The 17,607-nt window shown below is 34.5% G+C and overlaps 2 protein-coding genes across 2 annotated transcripts; one reads left to right on the forward strand and one right to left on the reverse strand.

Annotated features, from left to right (window-relative positions):
• The first annotated feature begins 351 nt into the window (after positions 1-351).
• On the forward strand, positions 352-16,325 carry Ae2 (anion exchange protein Ae2). Its single transcript, XM_018550414.1, has 8 exons — positions 352-360; positions 5,072-5,255; positions 5,599-5,680; positions 6,025-6,393; positions 7,152-7,836; positions 13,663-14,257; positions 14,394-15,501; positions 15,589-16,325. The coding sequence occupies exons 2-8, from the start codon at positions 5,117-5,119 to the stop codon at positions 16,256-16,258; spliced, it is 3,648 nt and encodes a 1,215-aa protein (XP_018405916.1). The 5' UTR covers positions 352-360; positions 5,072-5,116; the 3' UTR covers positions 16,259-16,325.
• LOC108782041 (uncharacterized) lies at positions 3,504-3,839 on the reverse strand. The gene has a single exon (XM_018550191.1). The coding sequence runs from the start codon at positions 3,837-3,839 to the stop codon at positions 3,504-3,506; it is 336 nt and encodes a 111-aa protein (XP_018405693.1).
• Positions 16,326-17,607: the final 1,282 nt, after the last annotated feature.

The raw sequence follows: 17,607 nt of genomic DNA on the forward strand, positions 1-17,607 counted from the left end.
TCTTGAATTGAAAATTCTAATAAATCGAATGAACGGAGGAGAAATAGAGGAGACAAAGAGAAAAAGGAAGAAGGAAGGTATTACTCCTCGAGATTGAGTATACGGGGATGATATCGATCCATCCCTTCCACGAACTGCCATACGTTCCCCACCAGCTTTCTCCTCTTTCTCTCTTTACGGTCCGGCAGACACTACCCTCCATTCTCAGTTCGGATTCCTCCAGCCGACCGGCCGGGTTGTCACTCGGCCCGAGATGCCATGCCCGAGGCCATCGCCGGTTCCTCCGGGAAGTCGTTCCTGCAGCGAGCGCGGGACAAAGTTCTCCGCTGGTTACGACGCTCCCTGCGAACGACGCACCAGGTGAAAGCACTGTTTCATCCCTCGAAGGAGGTGGTCATCTCAATTTTTTACTCTCACGATTCGTACAACTGAATAAAATATTTTCCGAGAAGGCGAAATCTCCGTACTCTTCTTGCTGTTCTTCTCCAGCTGTTTTCAATGAAAGCAGCAATTCATAAATTTTATTAAAGCTTTCTAAATTTGTGAAATTCGAATTTTTTTTGTTGAAAACTGAGAATTTTGAAACTTATAATTGATGAAATTTTAATACAGTTCGTTAAAATCGGAGATTCTAAGATATTTTTCAAATACTTTCTGAAAAAGAAGATATATTCAAATTTTTCTCAACATAAAATATTTTTGTATCGTTGTGATAAACAAAATATAATAAAACAATGTACGTTATGTATTTATTTAAAAAACATTATGAAACGCACATAATCCATAAGAGATATATGGGTCAATTCTAAGCAAACGTATCGTTAAATCGTAAAATCACAAACTGTAATGCTTATAACTTGACGTAATGTTTTTACACACAACTTCTTGCTAGCCGTAAGATTTACGAGAAATCATAAGTATTTACGAACAATCGTATGCTTTACGATAGAGAATTACAATTCAATTAAAAGTTCTTATAAATCTTACGAGAACAAGTTACGAGCCTTACGAGTTTGCATAGAATTGACCCAATATATAGTCTCCAACATTATTTTATTTTTTAATTTTTAATTGTATTCATTATTTATTACCTACATAAAAATAGCAAGTCGTAAATTAACTAAGCAAATTTCAACTTAATTAGAAAGACATTAAATAGTTAACGATATTTTTGCTGCAAAATTATTCTCATTTATATTTACTTATCGTGAAGAAAGTATTGTATTATTGTAAAGAAACACATTTTTCTACGTCTCTATATGACGTTTAAGTATTAAGGAAAAGATAAAAGTACTAAATATCATTAAATCTTTAGTTAAAAATCTGTAATACAAAGCAATATTTTGACCATATGTTACAAAGTGCAGGATCGATTCGATGGTTATTTGACTATGGATAATTTGTGTAATTTATCTGAACAAATATGTTAATACATATTATTTTTAAAGCCTGTATAAAACAAAAATCAATTTCGAAAATATTATTTTCTCATTATATGTAGATATACTAATATTTTTAATTTTATATCATAATTATTACTTTAAAATATTTCTAATATATATGTATATAATATATGATACTATAATGTATCGTAAAAATGTATAAAATCTATTATGCTGTTGAATAATGTGAACAATAGTTATGTCAACAGGTTTTTTGCTTGCTATTGTATGTACAGAGGCACAAAGAGTGAAGAATTAAAGTGTATACTGCATAATAATTTAAACGTTATTCTGTCAACAATCGTAATTAGTGTAATCTTCTAAAACAACTCAATAATACGTATTTTCTTCTCAGAATAACTTTAATAAAACAGTTTGCACTTATGAAAGTAGACTGCTGTCTGCGAAAATCAATATTTGTATCGATTCTTTATGAATTGCATGAATAAAGTAACCTAGGGTGATTAATGTACTTATCTAGCTTTTGTGTATCTAGAATGCCCTAAAAACAATCTTTTACACTTCTCTCGGAAACTTTTCAAAGCAAAAATCTCATGAAAAAATTGAAGCGATTTCCATAAATATAACTTTTTCTTTGTCAAAAAATATTTTGAATATTAATTATTTATATAATATAATTGAATTGATTTAGAGATAAAAAGAGATAAAAAGAGATTTATTTGGTTAAATTGAAGTCAGTATGCAGGTATTATATGAAGTCTGGAACATTCTGTATATCTGTTATGTAAAACATTTGCTGCTTTTTATTTTACTTCTACAATTTTCTGTTTTGTTAAATTTTCTATTTTCTATTGTTAAAAAAATAAAAAATAGTAAATAGAAAATAGAAAATAGAAATATTTTGTTTAATCATACAATATCGAAAATGTCAAATAAATATCTGCTTGCAAATAAAATATATTAATGTATAAATAATAAATACTATTTGTTCTTCTTTTGTATATTTACTACACAAAATAGTTAAATAAAAAGTTCAATCGGATAATTAAGTATCGGTGTTGTAAGTATTGGCCTTAAATATTGTAATTAACAAACTTACACGTGTCTAACAATTATATTTCACATGTTACAATTATATTTCATGTAACGTACGTTTCGACTAACTGTTAGCTATTTTCAGCATGGAATAAACATAAATTATATTTTATGACATATTACGTTAGATAGATTCCAGACGTCCTCCAACAATTCCCCCGTAATCAATTGAATGGTCTCATGAGATTATGATCTTAAATATAATCAAAATAATTATACAAGGTATCCGGAATTTAAATGTCAAAACTTAGAGGATCGATAAAAAAAAGGGTGTTATAAAAGACATGCTCTTTTTATTTATACTATATTTTCTTTCTGCTTTTGATATTTGTGCCATCATCAAAACACTTCGTGAATGTAGGAAATAATACAAATTGCATAATGAAAGCGAAGGTAATTCTTTGCTGAGTTAGCGCAGTTAGCGCAAGAAATACCGGCATTTTTATTTTTCCCATTTGAGATCTCTATTTTCCAATATAATTACGAGGGCAAATCAATAAGTACTCGTGTTAGTAATAAAAACACAAATTTTTCACAAAATTTTTTTTTACTTTTCAACGTAATACCTTTTTACGAGGATATACTTTTCCCAACTCTTCTACCATTTTTTAACCTCTTCTAAAAATACGATTTATCGAACTCTGCAAAATAGGCTTTTGTTCCGGCGATGACTTCCCCATCAACATGCATCTCTTTCCACTAAACCATTTTTTCAAGTTTGAAAACAAGAAAAAGTCGCAGGGGGCCAAATCCGGAGAGTACGATGGATTTATTTTATAATGTATAGCAATTTATAGCGCATTTCGACCAATTTAGCGACTGCGGAGGAGTAAGGCAGTGCATCGTCATGGTAAAACAACACTTTTTCGCCAAATGGGGCCGTTTTTTCTTCAATTCAACATCGAATTGGCTCAATAAATCAGTATAATCAATAAAGATCATGCCTTGATCATTCCAAAAAATAGGCCATCACCTTTCCGTCCGATGGGACCGTCTTGGCCTTCTTCAGAGCATGTTTACCGAGTAAAGTCCATATTTTAATTGTTCCTTGGTCTCCAGTATGTAGTGATAAATCCATGTTTTATCAACGGTTACGATTCGACGCAAAAACTTCTGCAGATTGTACTTAAACAGCTTCAAACACTGCTTCGAAATTGAAAGCCGCATTTGCTTGTTGTCCATCATGAGCAATCGCGGCACCCATCGACCCGACAGCTTTTTCATTTCCAAATTATCATGCAAAATATTAAATGCTGTTCCGTACGACACGCCTACGATCTCTGCTGCTTCACTCCTTTTCGTTCGGCCATCAGCGAGAATGTCGTGGACCTGCTCAACCATTTCCTCAATAACCACGTCTATTGAGCGGCCTGGGCGCTATTTTTTGATGGAGGTGGCTTGTTACGAGTAGAAAATTAAAAACCAATGTTGAACTTTTGTTTGTGAATTTACAACTTTCCATGCGAAAGTAAAAAACGGGTTGGATTAGATTAGTTTTTTCGATAGTGGCGCTCACCGTTGGGGGAGGGAATCTTCCGCATCCATACGTACACTTTACAATGCAAAGCGTATTGAAAGCTGTTATCGAACTGTGAGAACTACGTCGACTGTTCATGAAATACCTGTAACTTTCTATGACTTTCTGACTTTATTTATTTACATTCTTTAAGAGATTAGTACGACATATACAAATTTCACTATTCGTAATATATCTCCTGCATCAACGTTATCCTTGATTATCTTTTACAATTTAGTGCTCAAATTTTTTCTTCGGAATTAGTTGCATATTTCGGGCCGATTTTTGAGGCGACGCCTACTGTCTTCCCACTACCATTCAAGAGTCGGCGGTCTATTTTAATGATATTTGCCGGAAGGTGTACTTCTACCATACTTTCTGTATCGCGATGCTCCTGCAGCACAGCATCACGTGAGCGATCGGCGGCTCGGTCACCGAGTCTCGAGTGGTAGTGGGGAGATAGTAGGCATCGCCTCAGAAATCGGTCCGAAATGTGCAACTAATTCCGAGCACTGCAACAGAAGTTTAATTTACTATACCTCCTAAATCAATACCGTTCCCCACTTAATTCTTGTGGAGAATCACTCAGAACACTCTCCTAGAATATATCTATATAAGCACAATGAAGTCGGTGAAGTGTCATCTAAGATACATATTTACCTAAACTTGATAATATTTATTTCAACAATAATGATAGTGTCTAAAAAGTTAATTCGATCATTTCCAATTTCACTAAGCTCTATGATAATAAAAATTAAATTTTTCAAGACCTATTTTGACTTTGGATAAAAAAATAGCCATAACTATAACATCAACATCTATAATAAAAGGAAATGATACATGAAATCATACAAAACTTAAAATTTTTGGGTTTATCTTCATTGAAATATATAAGAAACTTTCATTTTTACTATATAAATTTTGTACTGCAAATTAATTTTTACATCTTAATTTGTAGAGAATTGCATTTATACATTTATTCTTCTTCTTGAAATAAATTCGCAAATCTTTTTCTTAATAAATATTGTATAACTTACAACTTTATTTGCCATATTAGATCGATGGACATGCTACGGAAACAGGACCGGAACTCGACGAGGAAATGGAGAAGGTCTTTGCGATGGACACCGGGGAAAAATTCGACGTAGCTCGTCTTGGATCACCTTCGGAATCGACTGGATCTGATCGAGATCGCGATCGTGGACCACTTCCACGATATGGTGGCGATCGCGATTTCAATCGTAAGTCGTACTATTCCTGATAAAAAAAAGTTGATGGAGAACGAAAGAAAAATCTTATTGTTTTGAATATGGAATCTGGTTCGTACTAAATATTAATTTGAATCAAATCTTGTAGAAATTTTGTATAAATCTTATAGAATCCCATAAAATACGGAAGAATGTGTATTTGATCAATCGTGATGCTCGCGAAGTTGACGATAAAAAAAAAAAACGATATAGAATAGAAATCGGTAAAAATTCTATTGTTCCCAATTGGCCTCTAAGAATCCCTCATCAATATTTTTTAATTTAATTTCATCGTTTTTTTTTTTTAAATTGAAAATAATAAAAATGCACTTTTTAGAATATCGTAAAAAAAGCTATCCGCATCCTCATACGCCCTTGAAGAGTCTGCATTCCAGATCTATGCGACGACATCTTTCTCCGTAAGTTACTCGATAAAAGTAAACATTTGACAAAATTTATCTTCATCAAAAGGTTTTTGCTTTGTCGACTTGAAATCTTATAATAAAAATTATACGAGTCAAAGAACTATAACTCTTCCATATAATTAAACGTATGATGCGCAAACGATTGATTTCTTTCATGAATAAGAGACATGGTCGATTTAATATTCTTGACAAACTTTCAAACCAATAAACATTTAGTTTCTCATAATCCTAAGAGAATTTTGCAAGTTTTAAACGAGTAAAAGTTTATTAATTCGATGCACGTGAAAATGTTTCCGCTGAGAAAATAAACTTTGCGTTTCTTCAATTGTCTTTCTTAGTGAAGGATCGACGGCGGAAATGTCCATCGAAGAGGACCATATTAATATCCAAGCGGAGAACGAGATTCAGAAAGTCGACGGGGTGAACCGTAATGGATTGCAATCGATCAATACAGTAGAAGCCGAAGCCGAAGTTGATGAAGAAACGATAAAGACCAAAAATGTAGACAATAATGAGAACGAGGCGCCGATCTCGGAAAGGGCGGCTTCCAGTTTCAGCCCAATCATTGACAGTCCGAGGGTACAATTTGAGAAGATCAAGGAAGAAGATGCATCAAGTACGCAAACACTGGAAATGCTAACGAGTACTATTCCGAGTGGCCATGAGGAAGATCGGAATCGCCGACGGCACCAGAAGCACGAACATAAGTAAGTTGACTTTTGACGATTTGTAAAGAATGCAGGAGACAGATAGAAATAAAAGAATAGAAAAAAATCATTGCACGATCTAATTAACACACACAACAGCGTTAAACAAAATGTACCTTTTTAAGTTTCTGATTAGTAAAACAATATTTTTTGAGAATATAGATCAAACAAAGTAACTGTAACTTGAATATCATGTCAGCATATATTATATGCACAAATCCGAATCTTCTTCGATATTTAAGGGAAAAGTTTGAATCTGGCGATCGCATTTCGTGTCACAATTTCTGCGGACTCATATTTACGCTGTGAACTATGCAATTATGAGCACGAAACGGTCGACCTTTATTTTGTACCATTCTAAGCGATGAGCTAGATTCGCAGATTCGTGACAATTCCAGTACAGAGCGGTACCAAGTCAGATAATTACGACGAAAATACAATTTGTAAAAATAGTACAACCACCAATCATGGTTCTTTATTGCCAACAAAAATCTAGATTCGGAACTAAATTAGAAAGAATAAATTATAACAAACAAATCGATGGAAACAAATAATTAGTACATGCGTATTCACCCTCCGAGCTGGTAGGAGGACGCAAGATCCTCTCAGAATTATCGCAATAGTGACGGATAAAAATTGTCACTTTTATTGTGTTAGATTTTTTTATTAGAGTTTACAACATTATTTATTTATTATTCTAATTCTTCTTATGAATGAAATCTTATAAAAGAGCCTAACTAATCACTCTATTCTTCCAGACGTCACCATCACAAATCTCGCAAATACTCTCTACAGGAGGATCCGCAATGGCGAAAACGATCTGGAGCTGGTCTTCCAGATAGTTCGAGCCTGCTGGCTCGACGTGTCAGCGTCCAACCGGAAGAAGCGAGCACTTTACAGGAACTCGACATCGACGATTTGGAGTCACATCGTAGTGACGATCCACGTGGCATGCGCCGGCACAAAGCCGCTTACTCGACGGTGCAGATAGGCCGACGAAAAGAAGGCGGCATTTTCCATGACACCTTCAAGAAAATGTACGATCACTCGCCGCACGAAGTATTCGTCCAACTGGACGAACTACATGGCTTGGGCGAAGAACGTGAATGGCGAGAGACCGCCAGATGGATCAAATATGAAGAGGACGTTGAGGAGGGTGCTGACAGATGGGGCAGACCTCATGTGGCTTCTCTTAGCTTTCATTCACTACTGAATCTTCGCCGTTGTTTAGAAACTGGTGTAATCCTTCTTGATCTGGAGGAAAAGGATTTGCCTGGGCTGGCTTACAGAATAGTCGAGCAAATGGTCATCGAAGAGCTTATCCTAGCCCAGGACAGACCGGTTGTGATGAGAGCACTCCTACTCAGACACAGGCATGTGCACGAACACGAACGTTTCCGTTTCGGTGGCAAGAGGAACTATTCTAGTTACACCAGCCTTCAGGTAATTCATCCGTAACTAATGATATTTTTTACATAACATGCATCATGCACACAAAAACGGCTAACTTTTAATTAAAACTCGCGAAATACGCTTCGAGTCGGAAAATAGTTTGTGTCGAAAAGTAAATAAGCACTGATGAAAGGTAAAAAATCATGATAATCAATTGCTCAACAGGTAACAACCGTATTTATAGGTTTCAAGATTGCTATATAAATTAGATTTGACAAATTCCGTCTCAATTTTAGTTCCACAAACTGATGCAACCCTGGGTTTGCAACGCAGCTTGCACGTTTGGAATCATGTGACTGAAACGGAAAGTAATCGTGACGACTGTAATGAATGCTGATGTATTTTACCGTGTTCGCGCATTGAGACTTAAAAATAAAACAATTTTATATGAATGCTGCAGTTTATGGAAATATCGAAGATTACCTGCAAGGGCAGATGTATCGAACGCGATCAGTAGTGAGTAGTCATAACGAGTGTGGTAGCAGGGAATACATTTAACAGTACTAATATTATTTCCACAGTCCATCTGGCTGGAGGAAGAAGATGCTGCGCGGGAACCTGCTGAGAGCCATGTAACACAATATGTAAATCTCTCGTTTCCCGAATCAAACGCAGTTTTTTCATTTCTGTTACTCTAGTCTTTCATTCTATTCACTCGCACTTCTCATTTAAATTCTTATGTACTTTTTAAAGTCTGAATTTAAAGGGAGGAGGGGCAATGAGCATATATAACGATTTTGTAAAAGTTCTCTCTTAAGGGGGTCGATTATATATACATATATCAGTCTCAAAACGTGAATCAACAATTTATATCAATACTTCGAATATTTTTAATTTGATAATATTCTGTGTGGTAAATGTTCATTTTAGGGGACATATGTTGTCAGGGTCATGACCTTGACAGTATATGTCGAGGCCAAGATCTTCGAAGTCCCCTAAAGTCAAAATTTACTTCATGTGTTTTATATACTTTGTTGACAACAAAGTTAACATTAAACGTTAAGTTGTCATCAGTTTCAATAGAAGGGTAAATATATAATAATACAGAATATTGATTGGACCCGGTAAAAAAATTCATATACACAGGGTGTTCCGAATTTAAATGACCGAACTTTGAGAGCGTGCGGAAGAAAATGTGGCAGATGACAGTAAACAAAGATAAACAATAAACAAAGATCCGACAGTGGTACGAAACCAGACACCTAGCTTCAACGATCGTGATCGGAATTTTTATATCACGTTTTTACTTATAAGGCAAAGGCAAGGCACTGTCCTTGTAATGCTCAAGTATCCAACACGTTCTAGAACACGTGCGAGAAAAAAAGAAGGAACAAGATCACACATACTCGTTCTCGTAGAATCTGTTGACACAGGAAGTAATCGGCATGAATAATTTTGCCAAAGAGGTCGGAATTAACAATAAATAGCGATGATAAATTTAGGTTCCGATATTAATGTTGAAGACTTTCGAGTCTCATAACTCGAAAAGTACTTAATGAAAATGAACTTCATTATAGTGTTTTGAAAAGCTCTTGATATCAGCTATTAGATTCTGGAATAAAAAATATGTTCCATTTAAAAAAATCGATGTGACCTTGACCTGATCTTAACGATGCCATTCAAGGTCAAATAAATGATATCTTATGACTCCACCTTTTGTTTGTTTGAAACATTTTTTGTATCTATCATAATTTTTGAGAAATCTCAATGCATTATTTAAAATGGGACACCCTGTGTTCTATTTTAATATTATATGAAACATTTTTTACCGGGAAATATTGTGAGTTAACAATGCTCAGCTTAAAATCCATTTTAATTATATTATACTTTAGTCTTTGTAATTAAATTTTTTCAGGGTTGAATAAATTAATGTTTTTTTAAACTAAATTATATTAAAGTTATTGATTTATTAAATTAAGTTAAAGAAACAAAAAATTAACTTAATGAAGATTAAGATTAAATTTTAACTAAAGTTTAAAAAAAGTTAATTTTGAAAAAAACTACTTTTGACATAAGTATATTTTAATTTTTCTTAAAATAAAATTACTTTAAATAATAATTAAATTACATAAAAATATAAATTATTAAATAAATTTATTTTTTTTTAATTTATTTTTTAGGGAGACTACGTATATTAATTAATTATTAATTTAATTTAATTCGTGATAGTATCGCGGTAATTTATAATTGTAAGCGATTAACTCTTCCTAAATTTGATAGAGAACTCTAGAATTCTTCGAGGGGCAACCAGAACTCTGCTTATTTTTTCAAAATTTTGACAATGAGGGGCCAGCTTCACAGACGTCAAAACTGACTATCATACACCATGATTGTTATTATAGGATTTCTAATCACAAATTTATTGCGCTTTTTCTTATTTTTATTTATTAAATTTATTAAATTAATTCTTTAATGTTTAAGATCTTATAGAGAAAAAAACATTGGCACATTAAGAGAGATAAAAAAATTTAATTTTAAAAAGTTAATAAATTAAAGTTTAAAAGTAACTAAATTAAAAATTAATGCGTTTAAAATTAACTAAGTAAGTTAAGTTAAAAGATATTAACTTTTTTAATATTTTTAACATTTTAACCAGTTACTACCCAACTCTAAATTTTTTAGTTTTAACTTTGAAACTAGTGAAAGGTTTATTGAAATAAAGTTTTGCTTTATGTCCTTCAGTTTCATAATGTAATAAATAAAATACCGTATTTTTCACTTCGTAACATAAATAGAACAATCACAGCACATTCTCAGAGCTTGCAGTTTTTTCATTGTGTTGTGTCTTCACGGTGCTTTCTTAGCACGACTAGTCTCACCTGGGTTAAATGAAATTTATAAATATTTGTGTAATGTCATTTATCGATGGTTAATGACTATAAAAACACTTGTGATCGTATATTGCGCTTATCCATTATATTCCTTGTAGTTTTAAATTCTTTTTTACTTAATTTTTGTTTATTATCACGAAACAAATCAAAAGATATGATGTGTCTTTCGCACTAATATACGGATGCACTATTTCAATCTCATAAATATCAATCAAGGTTGCCACAGATCGGAAATTAAAACTAAAATTATTTCAAGGAAATTGAAATTAGCCATGAAAAACCGGGAAAAATATTTAAAAAATCTAGAATTTTGGACTTTGCTCATGATTTCCTTAACTGTTCTTATTCCAAATAATTGTTATACTATTTTAAATATTATACAGTGTCTCAGACCACTCATGTACTCCTTTTATCTTCGCAGAATAACATCCAATTAAAAATATATTCAGACAATAGTATTTTTGGGTTTAAAAAGATCTTATTATTCCTCTTATCAATTTGACTTTGGGTAGCCAAGGTCAGAACAAAGTCATATCAATTTTTTAATTGGAAATCCTCCTTATTGCATATTCTTATAACTCATCTCGATAACTTTTCAAAATACTATAATTTGTTATTAAATACTTTTTAGTCATAAGGTTAAAAGTTGCTATCGCTGGCATTAGCATTATTTAAGATGTTCGATTGATGGTTAAAATTTTTTAAAGCTCGGTTTTTCATTATCTCTGGTTAACTTGTAATTAGATTTTTACCTGATATTTTATCTAATAGATTTCATCTATGATGTCATAGATAAAGTCCATTGGATGAAATATGAATCAGATTAAGTTTAACCACAAGTTAACTAATAGATAATAAAAAACCAAATCTTAATGTTGTTCAGGGACATGATTTTGACATCATATACCAAGATCAAAGCTTTTAGAAGTTGTTTCCCTTATTTTCATTTTTAGATAAATAAAAGTAAAAAGATAACATTTAAAAGGTTTTATATATAACCATAAATCCGATATCTTAAATAATATATGCTAATGTCAGTGGTATTGTAATCGTCAAGCTTTATAACTAAAAAAATACTTAACAAATATTTTGTTATAATGTTTTGAAAAGCTCTCGAGATAAAATACAAAAATATGTAATAAGAAGTGAGTTCCCGTTTGAAAAAATTATTGTGACCATGGCATTGCTATTCAAAGTCAAACTGATAAGAATAATAAGTAGAGTGTATTATAACTTGCGTACTTGCATACTTAATAAAATAATTAAAATTTATTTTTTGTTCAGTGTTTTTTTATTTGATCGATTGTTGCCGTAACTTTATTCCTTTTTTCAATACTTGTTTATTTTTCATTGGTTTGAATTTGCATTCAAGATTTTACTATGCTACTAAGCTTTTAAAAAAACTTCGCACATTTTCATAAAGGTTTGGGCTATCCAGTCATCAATAATAATTTTATAAATAAGAATGTAGTATTTAAGAAGAAATAGGTTTAGATGAATTGGCGACATTGAGTTAGGCTACGTTTCTATTCCAAGCTATGTTTTTCTTCGCTCTAATCAGGCGGGCTCGACTTATGGCAAGAGTATTGCTATATTCATCCAGTCGCTTTCTTATTCTTATCTTCAATATTTTTTCTACTAGTTTGATAGTTAAGCGGATGGGTATTCTGTTGTATCTTAATCGCAAAAGAATCCTAGTTGTCTGCATGTATCGCTCTCCTCGATCACCGATAGCTGATCTCCATTACGTCGAGTCCTATCTTTTCGGCGTTGCGTATCCACTGTGTCAATATCACAGTGTACATAGGCAACTTTGTATGCTTTCATTTTAGGGAACATACTCGACACAAACTATTCTATTCTTCTTGACATTCATCGAATGACAAAGATAGAACGACGTTTGTGTCGAGTGTGTCCTTTAAAAGGAAAGCATACTTTAATATCAAATGTGTCTTCCAACAAGCAACATAGATAACACAATATGACACAGTGCATCATTACATCCTTGTTCGCCAATGTTAAACAAGGATGAAATGATTACAGTGTTATACTGTGTCGTTTGTTGGAAACCACATTCAACTTGCACGTTCTGATCGTAGGATGGGATAGTTGCACTCTCTGATGTCGCCTCTCTCTCAGACAAATCATTAATTTGCCGATTCGCATAATGTCCATTTCAGAGTTACTTACCGACTTAATCATGGTTTCGTCTGAAATTGAGATACTTAATTCTAGCATTTGTTACGCTTTTGCGATTAGCGACCATTGTATTGTTTTTATTGAACTGCTCTTGGTGAAGCCATCATATCTAACACAAACTTTTCTGTCTCGTAACATCATTTCTAATAATAGTATAAGCTAACTTTCCTATAATCCCTTCTAAATATTAAAATTTACATATTTTATATTATGAAAAATTCTCCATCTGGAAAATCTGAAATAATCTGAGAATTTCAAAATTTATTGTCTGAGGCAGCCCTGCTCGATATTTCTTTATGTATAATGTATTTTTCGTACTGTCTTGCGAATATGCATCCATGAGAGTATAATATATAGCGATTTTTTCTCACTTTCTAATTATAATTTTTTTTATCACAAGCATACTTTCTTATCATAAGATATTTACTTCAATTAATATCTTCCATAATTGTGAAATATTTGAGCTAAAAACCATTACACTGCTCTCTTATAATACTTTTTTATTCTGATTAATTATTATAAATGAATCAATAAATAAAAAAATCAATTTCTTTTTTTATAGGGTTTCACGTTATTATTAAACATTTTTCTTTACAAATTAAATAATATCATGAAATTATAGATAGATAAAGAAATTAGTTCTAATTACTCAATGATATAAGTTGTTCTGGATTCAAGATATTGAGAAATAACTGATTGAATTTTCTTTCTAAAAATCTATGTAATCTTTCTTGGCGGAAATAAAACATTCTCAAATTGTTCTATAAAAATTTGAAACATCCAACAGAATCTACACGATGCGAAGCCGAAGATCATATCATCGAACATGGCACTCGACAGCAATCATGCAGTAGTCGATATCAAGGAGGAGTTGACGTACATGAGCAGTAACGAGGACTTGAAGAAAGGTCACAATGATTACATTCTCAAAAGAATCCCAGCTGGTGCTGAGGCAACAGTCGTACTTGTCGGTGCCGTCGACTTTTTGGATCAGCCAACGATAGCCTTCGTACGATTGGCCGAAGGTGTACTTATGCCGTCTATTACGGAAGTCACGATACCAGTCAGATTTATGTTTACCTTATTAGGACCGAGAAACGCAGACCTGGACTATCACGAAATTGGCCGGTCTATCTCCACTCTAATGGCAAACACGACATTTCATAAAGTCGCTTATAAAGCCAACGAGAGACGAGAGTTGCTTTCAGCTATTAACGAGTTCCTAGACGATTCGATTGTATTGCCACCTGGCAACTGGGAAAGACAAGCTTTGCTACCGTTTGACGAACTTAAGGCGAAGAGTGAGGCTATCAGAAAACGGAAAGCGAGAGCGCTCGAAGAGAAAAGCAAACCGGAGCAAAATGAAGTAGCCGGAAAAAAAGGTAATAATTTTTCCAAATAACTCGATAAAAGAACATCTTGATAGTTGAATATTTGCTTTTTGATTTTTACTTATTAATCTCATTCCTTCATCTTTAATTAATTATTATCGCCTATAATATAATGTATATGTAACAGCTCTTTTTGCCGACGAAGAGGAAAAGAAACCATCAGAAGATGATGACGATCCATTGCGACGTACCAAACGACCATTCGGTGGCCTCATCAACGACATTAAGCGCCGTTACCCTTTCTATTTATCCGATTTTAAGGATGGTTTGAGCTCATCCTGCCTCGCGGCTGCTATCTTCATGTATTTCGCTGCACTATGCGGCGCCATCACATTCGGTGGCCTGATGAGTGATAAAACACAGAATGTAATAGGCATTTCCGAGACTCTTATTTCTGGTTCGTGGACGGGCGTGATAATGGCATTATGTGCCACTCAACCGCTGGTGATTATCGGCACAACTGGTCCGCTATTGCTCTTTGACGAGAGCTTATACAATTTCTGCTTGGCGAACGAGCTTGAGTTTCTCACCGTACGGGTATATGTTGGCGCCTGGATGGGTATCATCGCCTTGGCAATTGCCTGCGTCGAAGGTTCCGTTCTCGTACGACTCTTCACGCGCTTCACCGAGGAGATCTTCACTGGATTGATTTCTATCCTTTATATCGTTGAGACGTTTATGAAACTTTACAACTACTTCGTGCGCAATCCTCTTCTTCACGAATACAGCTTTGGACCGGACACCAACAATACAGTTTATCCGCTCTACGTTACTGAAATGAAGGTTACTAGATCGCCATGGAATGGAACTGAAGAAATCCTACGCTTGGAAAACGTTCGCGAGCTTCTACCGAGTCATGATAAAATCAGGCTGTCAATCAATCAGCCCAATACAGCTTTGATGTGTACTATCCTTTGTCTGGGCACCTTCCTGGGAGCCTATTACTTGAGAATCTTTCGCAACAGCCATTATTTAGGCCGTAGTGCTCGAAGAACTTTCGGAGACTTCGGCGTGCCTATTAGCATTATCGTTTTTGTTCTGATCGACTATTTATTTATGGTAAAAACCGAAAAATTGTTGGTACCTGAAGGACTCTCCCCAACTATGCCCGATAGAAATTGGTTCGTATCTCCTGTCGGATATGAAAAACCTATACCGCTTTGGATGGCTCTAGCTTGCGTGGTACCAGCTTTGTTGGTTTACATCTTGGTCTTTATGGAGACTCAAATATCGGAGTAAGTATAAATTTAATTACATTTAATTAAATCGCTTGTTTAATTATCAAATATGTTTGCTTTTCTGATTGATCGTTCGTTTTGCAGACTAATTATCGATAAAAAGGAGCGAAAATTGCGGAAGGGCAATGGCTATCACATGGACATCGTGGTAGTTTGCCTAATGAATGTAGGATGTGGACTGATGGGTGCACCTTGGTGTTCCGCTGCGTCTGTGCGCTCCCTCACCCACGTATCCGCTTTAACCGTAATGTCACGCACCCACGCGCCTGGTGACAAACCGCATATTGTTGAAGTGAAGGAGCAAAGAGTGAGCGCTCTCCTGGTCGCGATACTTATAGGCGTAAGTGTGCTGATGGCACCATTGTTGCGGCGGGTTCCGATGTCTGTCCTTCTTGGTGTGTTCCTATATATGGGAATTTCATCAATGAACGGCGTGCAGTTATTTGATCGAGTCAAACTGTTTTTCATGCCAGTCAAACACCATGGCACAGCAAACTACGTACGCCGTGTACAAACCTATAAGATGCACATCTTCACTCTCATACAAATCTTGTGCTTAGCCGTATTGTGGATTGTCAAAAGTACTAGGGCCGCCCTGGCTCTACCCTTCTTCCTTATTCTGATGATACCGTTGCGCGCTCAGATGAGCCACTTCTTCACCACTGCGGAGCTACGTGCTCTTGATAGTAAAGGATCCGAACACGAAGTCGAGGACGAACTGGATTTTTACGAAGAAGCTCCTCTACCTGGTTAGACTGTGCCTTAATCGATTACTCTATATTACGGCGTCTTTCTCTCTCTCTCCCCCCCCTCTCTCTCTCCCTCCCTCCCTTCCTCTTCCTGAACTTGTGTACTTTTCAAAATTATCTACTCATTTACTTATCTTAAGATCTCTCAAAGTCCTTATCTATCGCTAATTCGTAAATACAGAGTTCTATTTTTTTTCATCAAATTGGAATAGATATATGCATATTATAACCGTGACACAAAAATATATTCACACGCATGATAGCTCCAGACAACCAATCAGAAATGCACCCTGACTGCGTCATCATTAAGCGTCAAATTTGCAATTTATTTATAGTCGGTTCTTATTTATTTTTGAAGAATAAGCAATAAATCGCCACATGAACATTTAATGCATACATTTACACTTGTGTCTCGACAAGGAGGAACCGTATTTTGTGCACTCTGAAAATAGTTGAATTTGCACGATTGTGACGCAAGCCGGTTGCAATGCTACTGCGCAACCATGTGATAAGCAATACCCTTGTCTTTATATCATAACGTCCATTAATTGAGTCTATTGATAGACAGCTGAAAGCAATATATACATATAATACAAGTAAAAATATGACACACACAAACTCTCTCTCTCTCTCTCTCTTTCTCTTTCACGCACGCACGCACACAGGGTAAGGCATTTAAAACACGTCACCTAAATAATTCGCTTGTTTTTAACAATAGATGGAAAAGTTTCAAACAAAAGTTGCTTGGTTTCTAGAGGCACATAATTTGATGTCAATAATTTTTTTTGTAGGTGGAAGTGTAAAAGATAAGCAAAGGTCAAATTTGTTTTTTCTTTTTTAATGAAATAATACATTTTTTTATTTACATTCTGATAGAGCGTTTTAAGACGAATACAGTAACCTATAATTAAAGGTCAGTCAAGGTTACGCGAGATCCGTAATGGAAAATAAATTGTTTTAAGGCATTCTTGGAATAATTTTGTCTTCTTTGCTTGTTGATATACCGCTCTTTTAATCATTCAAATGTATCACGATAGGTAAATAAATTTAAAAAAATAATCGCACATAGTGTAAGATATCAGTTAAGAACTACGCTACGCTACGAGTCGGGCTGTGTGGCTCCGCGGCTCTGAAGCTGTAAACGCTTGGCCGAGAAAAAATATCGAACGCTCGACGCGATGCCGGGACTCGAACCGAGGACCTCGTATAGTTCGTAATAGCGAGCCACCGCCTTGTCGCAGAGCCACACAGCCCGACTCGTAGCGTAGCGTAGTTCTTAACTGATATCTTACAATAGCAATATTACTGATCAATTTGAATTTATCTATTGATTGAAGTGCGTGTCTTACAAAAT

Source organism: Cyphomyrmex costatus, unplaced genomic scaffold, assembly GCF_001594065.2.
Source record: "Cyphomyrmex costatus isolate MS0001 unplaced genomic scaffold, Ccosl1.0 scaffold97, whole genome shotgun sequence".
Taxonomy (NCBI): Eukaryota; Metazoa; Arthropoda; class Insecta; order Hymenoptera; family Formicidae; genus Cyphomyrmex; species Cyphomyrmex costatus.

Excerpts from the sequence above, each read along its gene's own strand:
- LOC108782041 (XM_018550191.1), bottom strand. The coding sequence starts at position 3,839 with ATGGTTGAGCAGGTCCACGACATTCTCGCTGATGGCCGAACGAAAAGG.
- Ae2 (XM_018550414.1), top strand. The coding sequence starts at position 5,117 with ATGGAGAAGGTCTTTGCGATGGACACCGGGGAAAAATTCGACGTAGCT. Across the intron at positions 6,394-7,151 it reads CACCAGAAGCACGAACATAA|ACGTCACCATCACAAATCTC; the intron begins GTAAGTTGACTT and ends CTATTCTTCCAG. Across the intron at positions 7,837-13,662 it reads CTAGTTACACCAGCCTTCAG|AATCTACACGATGCGAAGCC; the intron begins GTAATTCATCCG and ends AACATCCAACAG.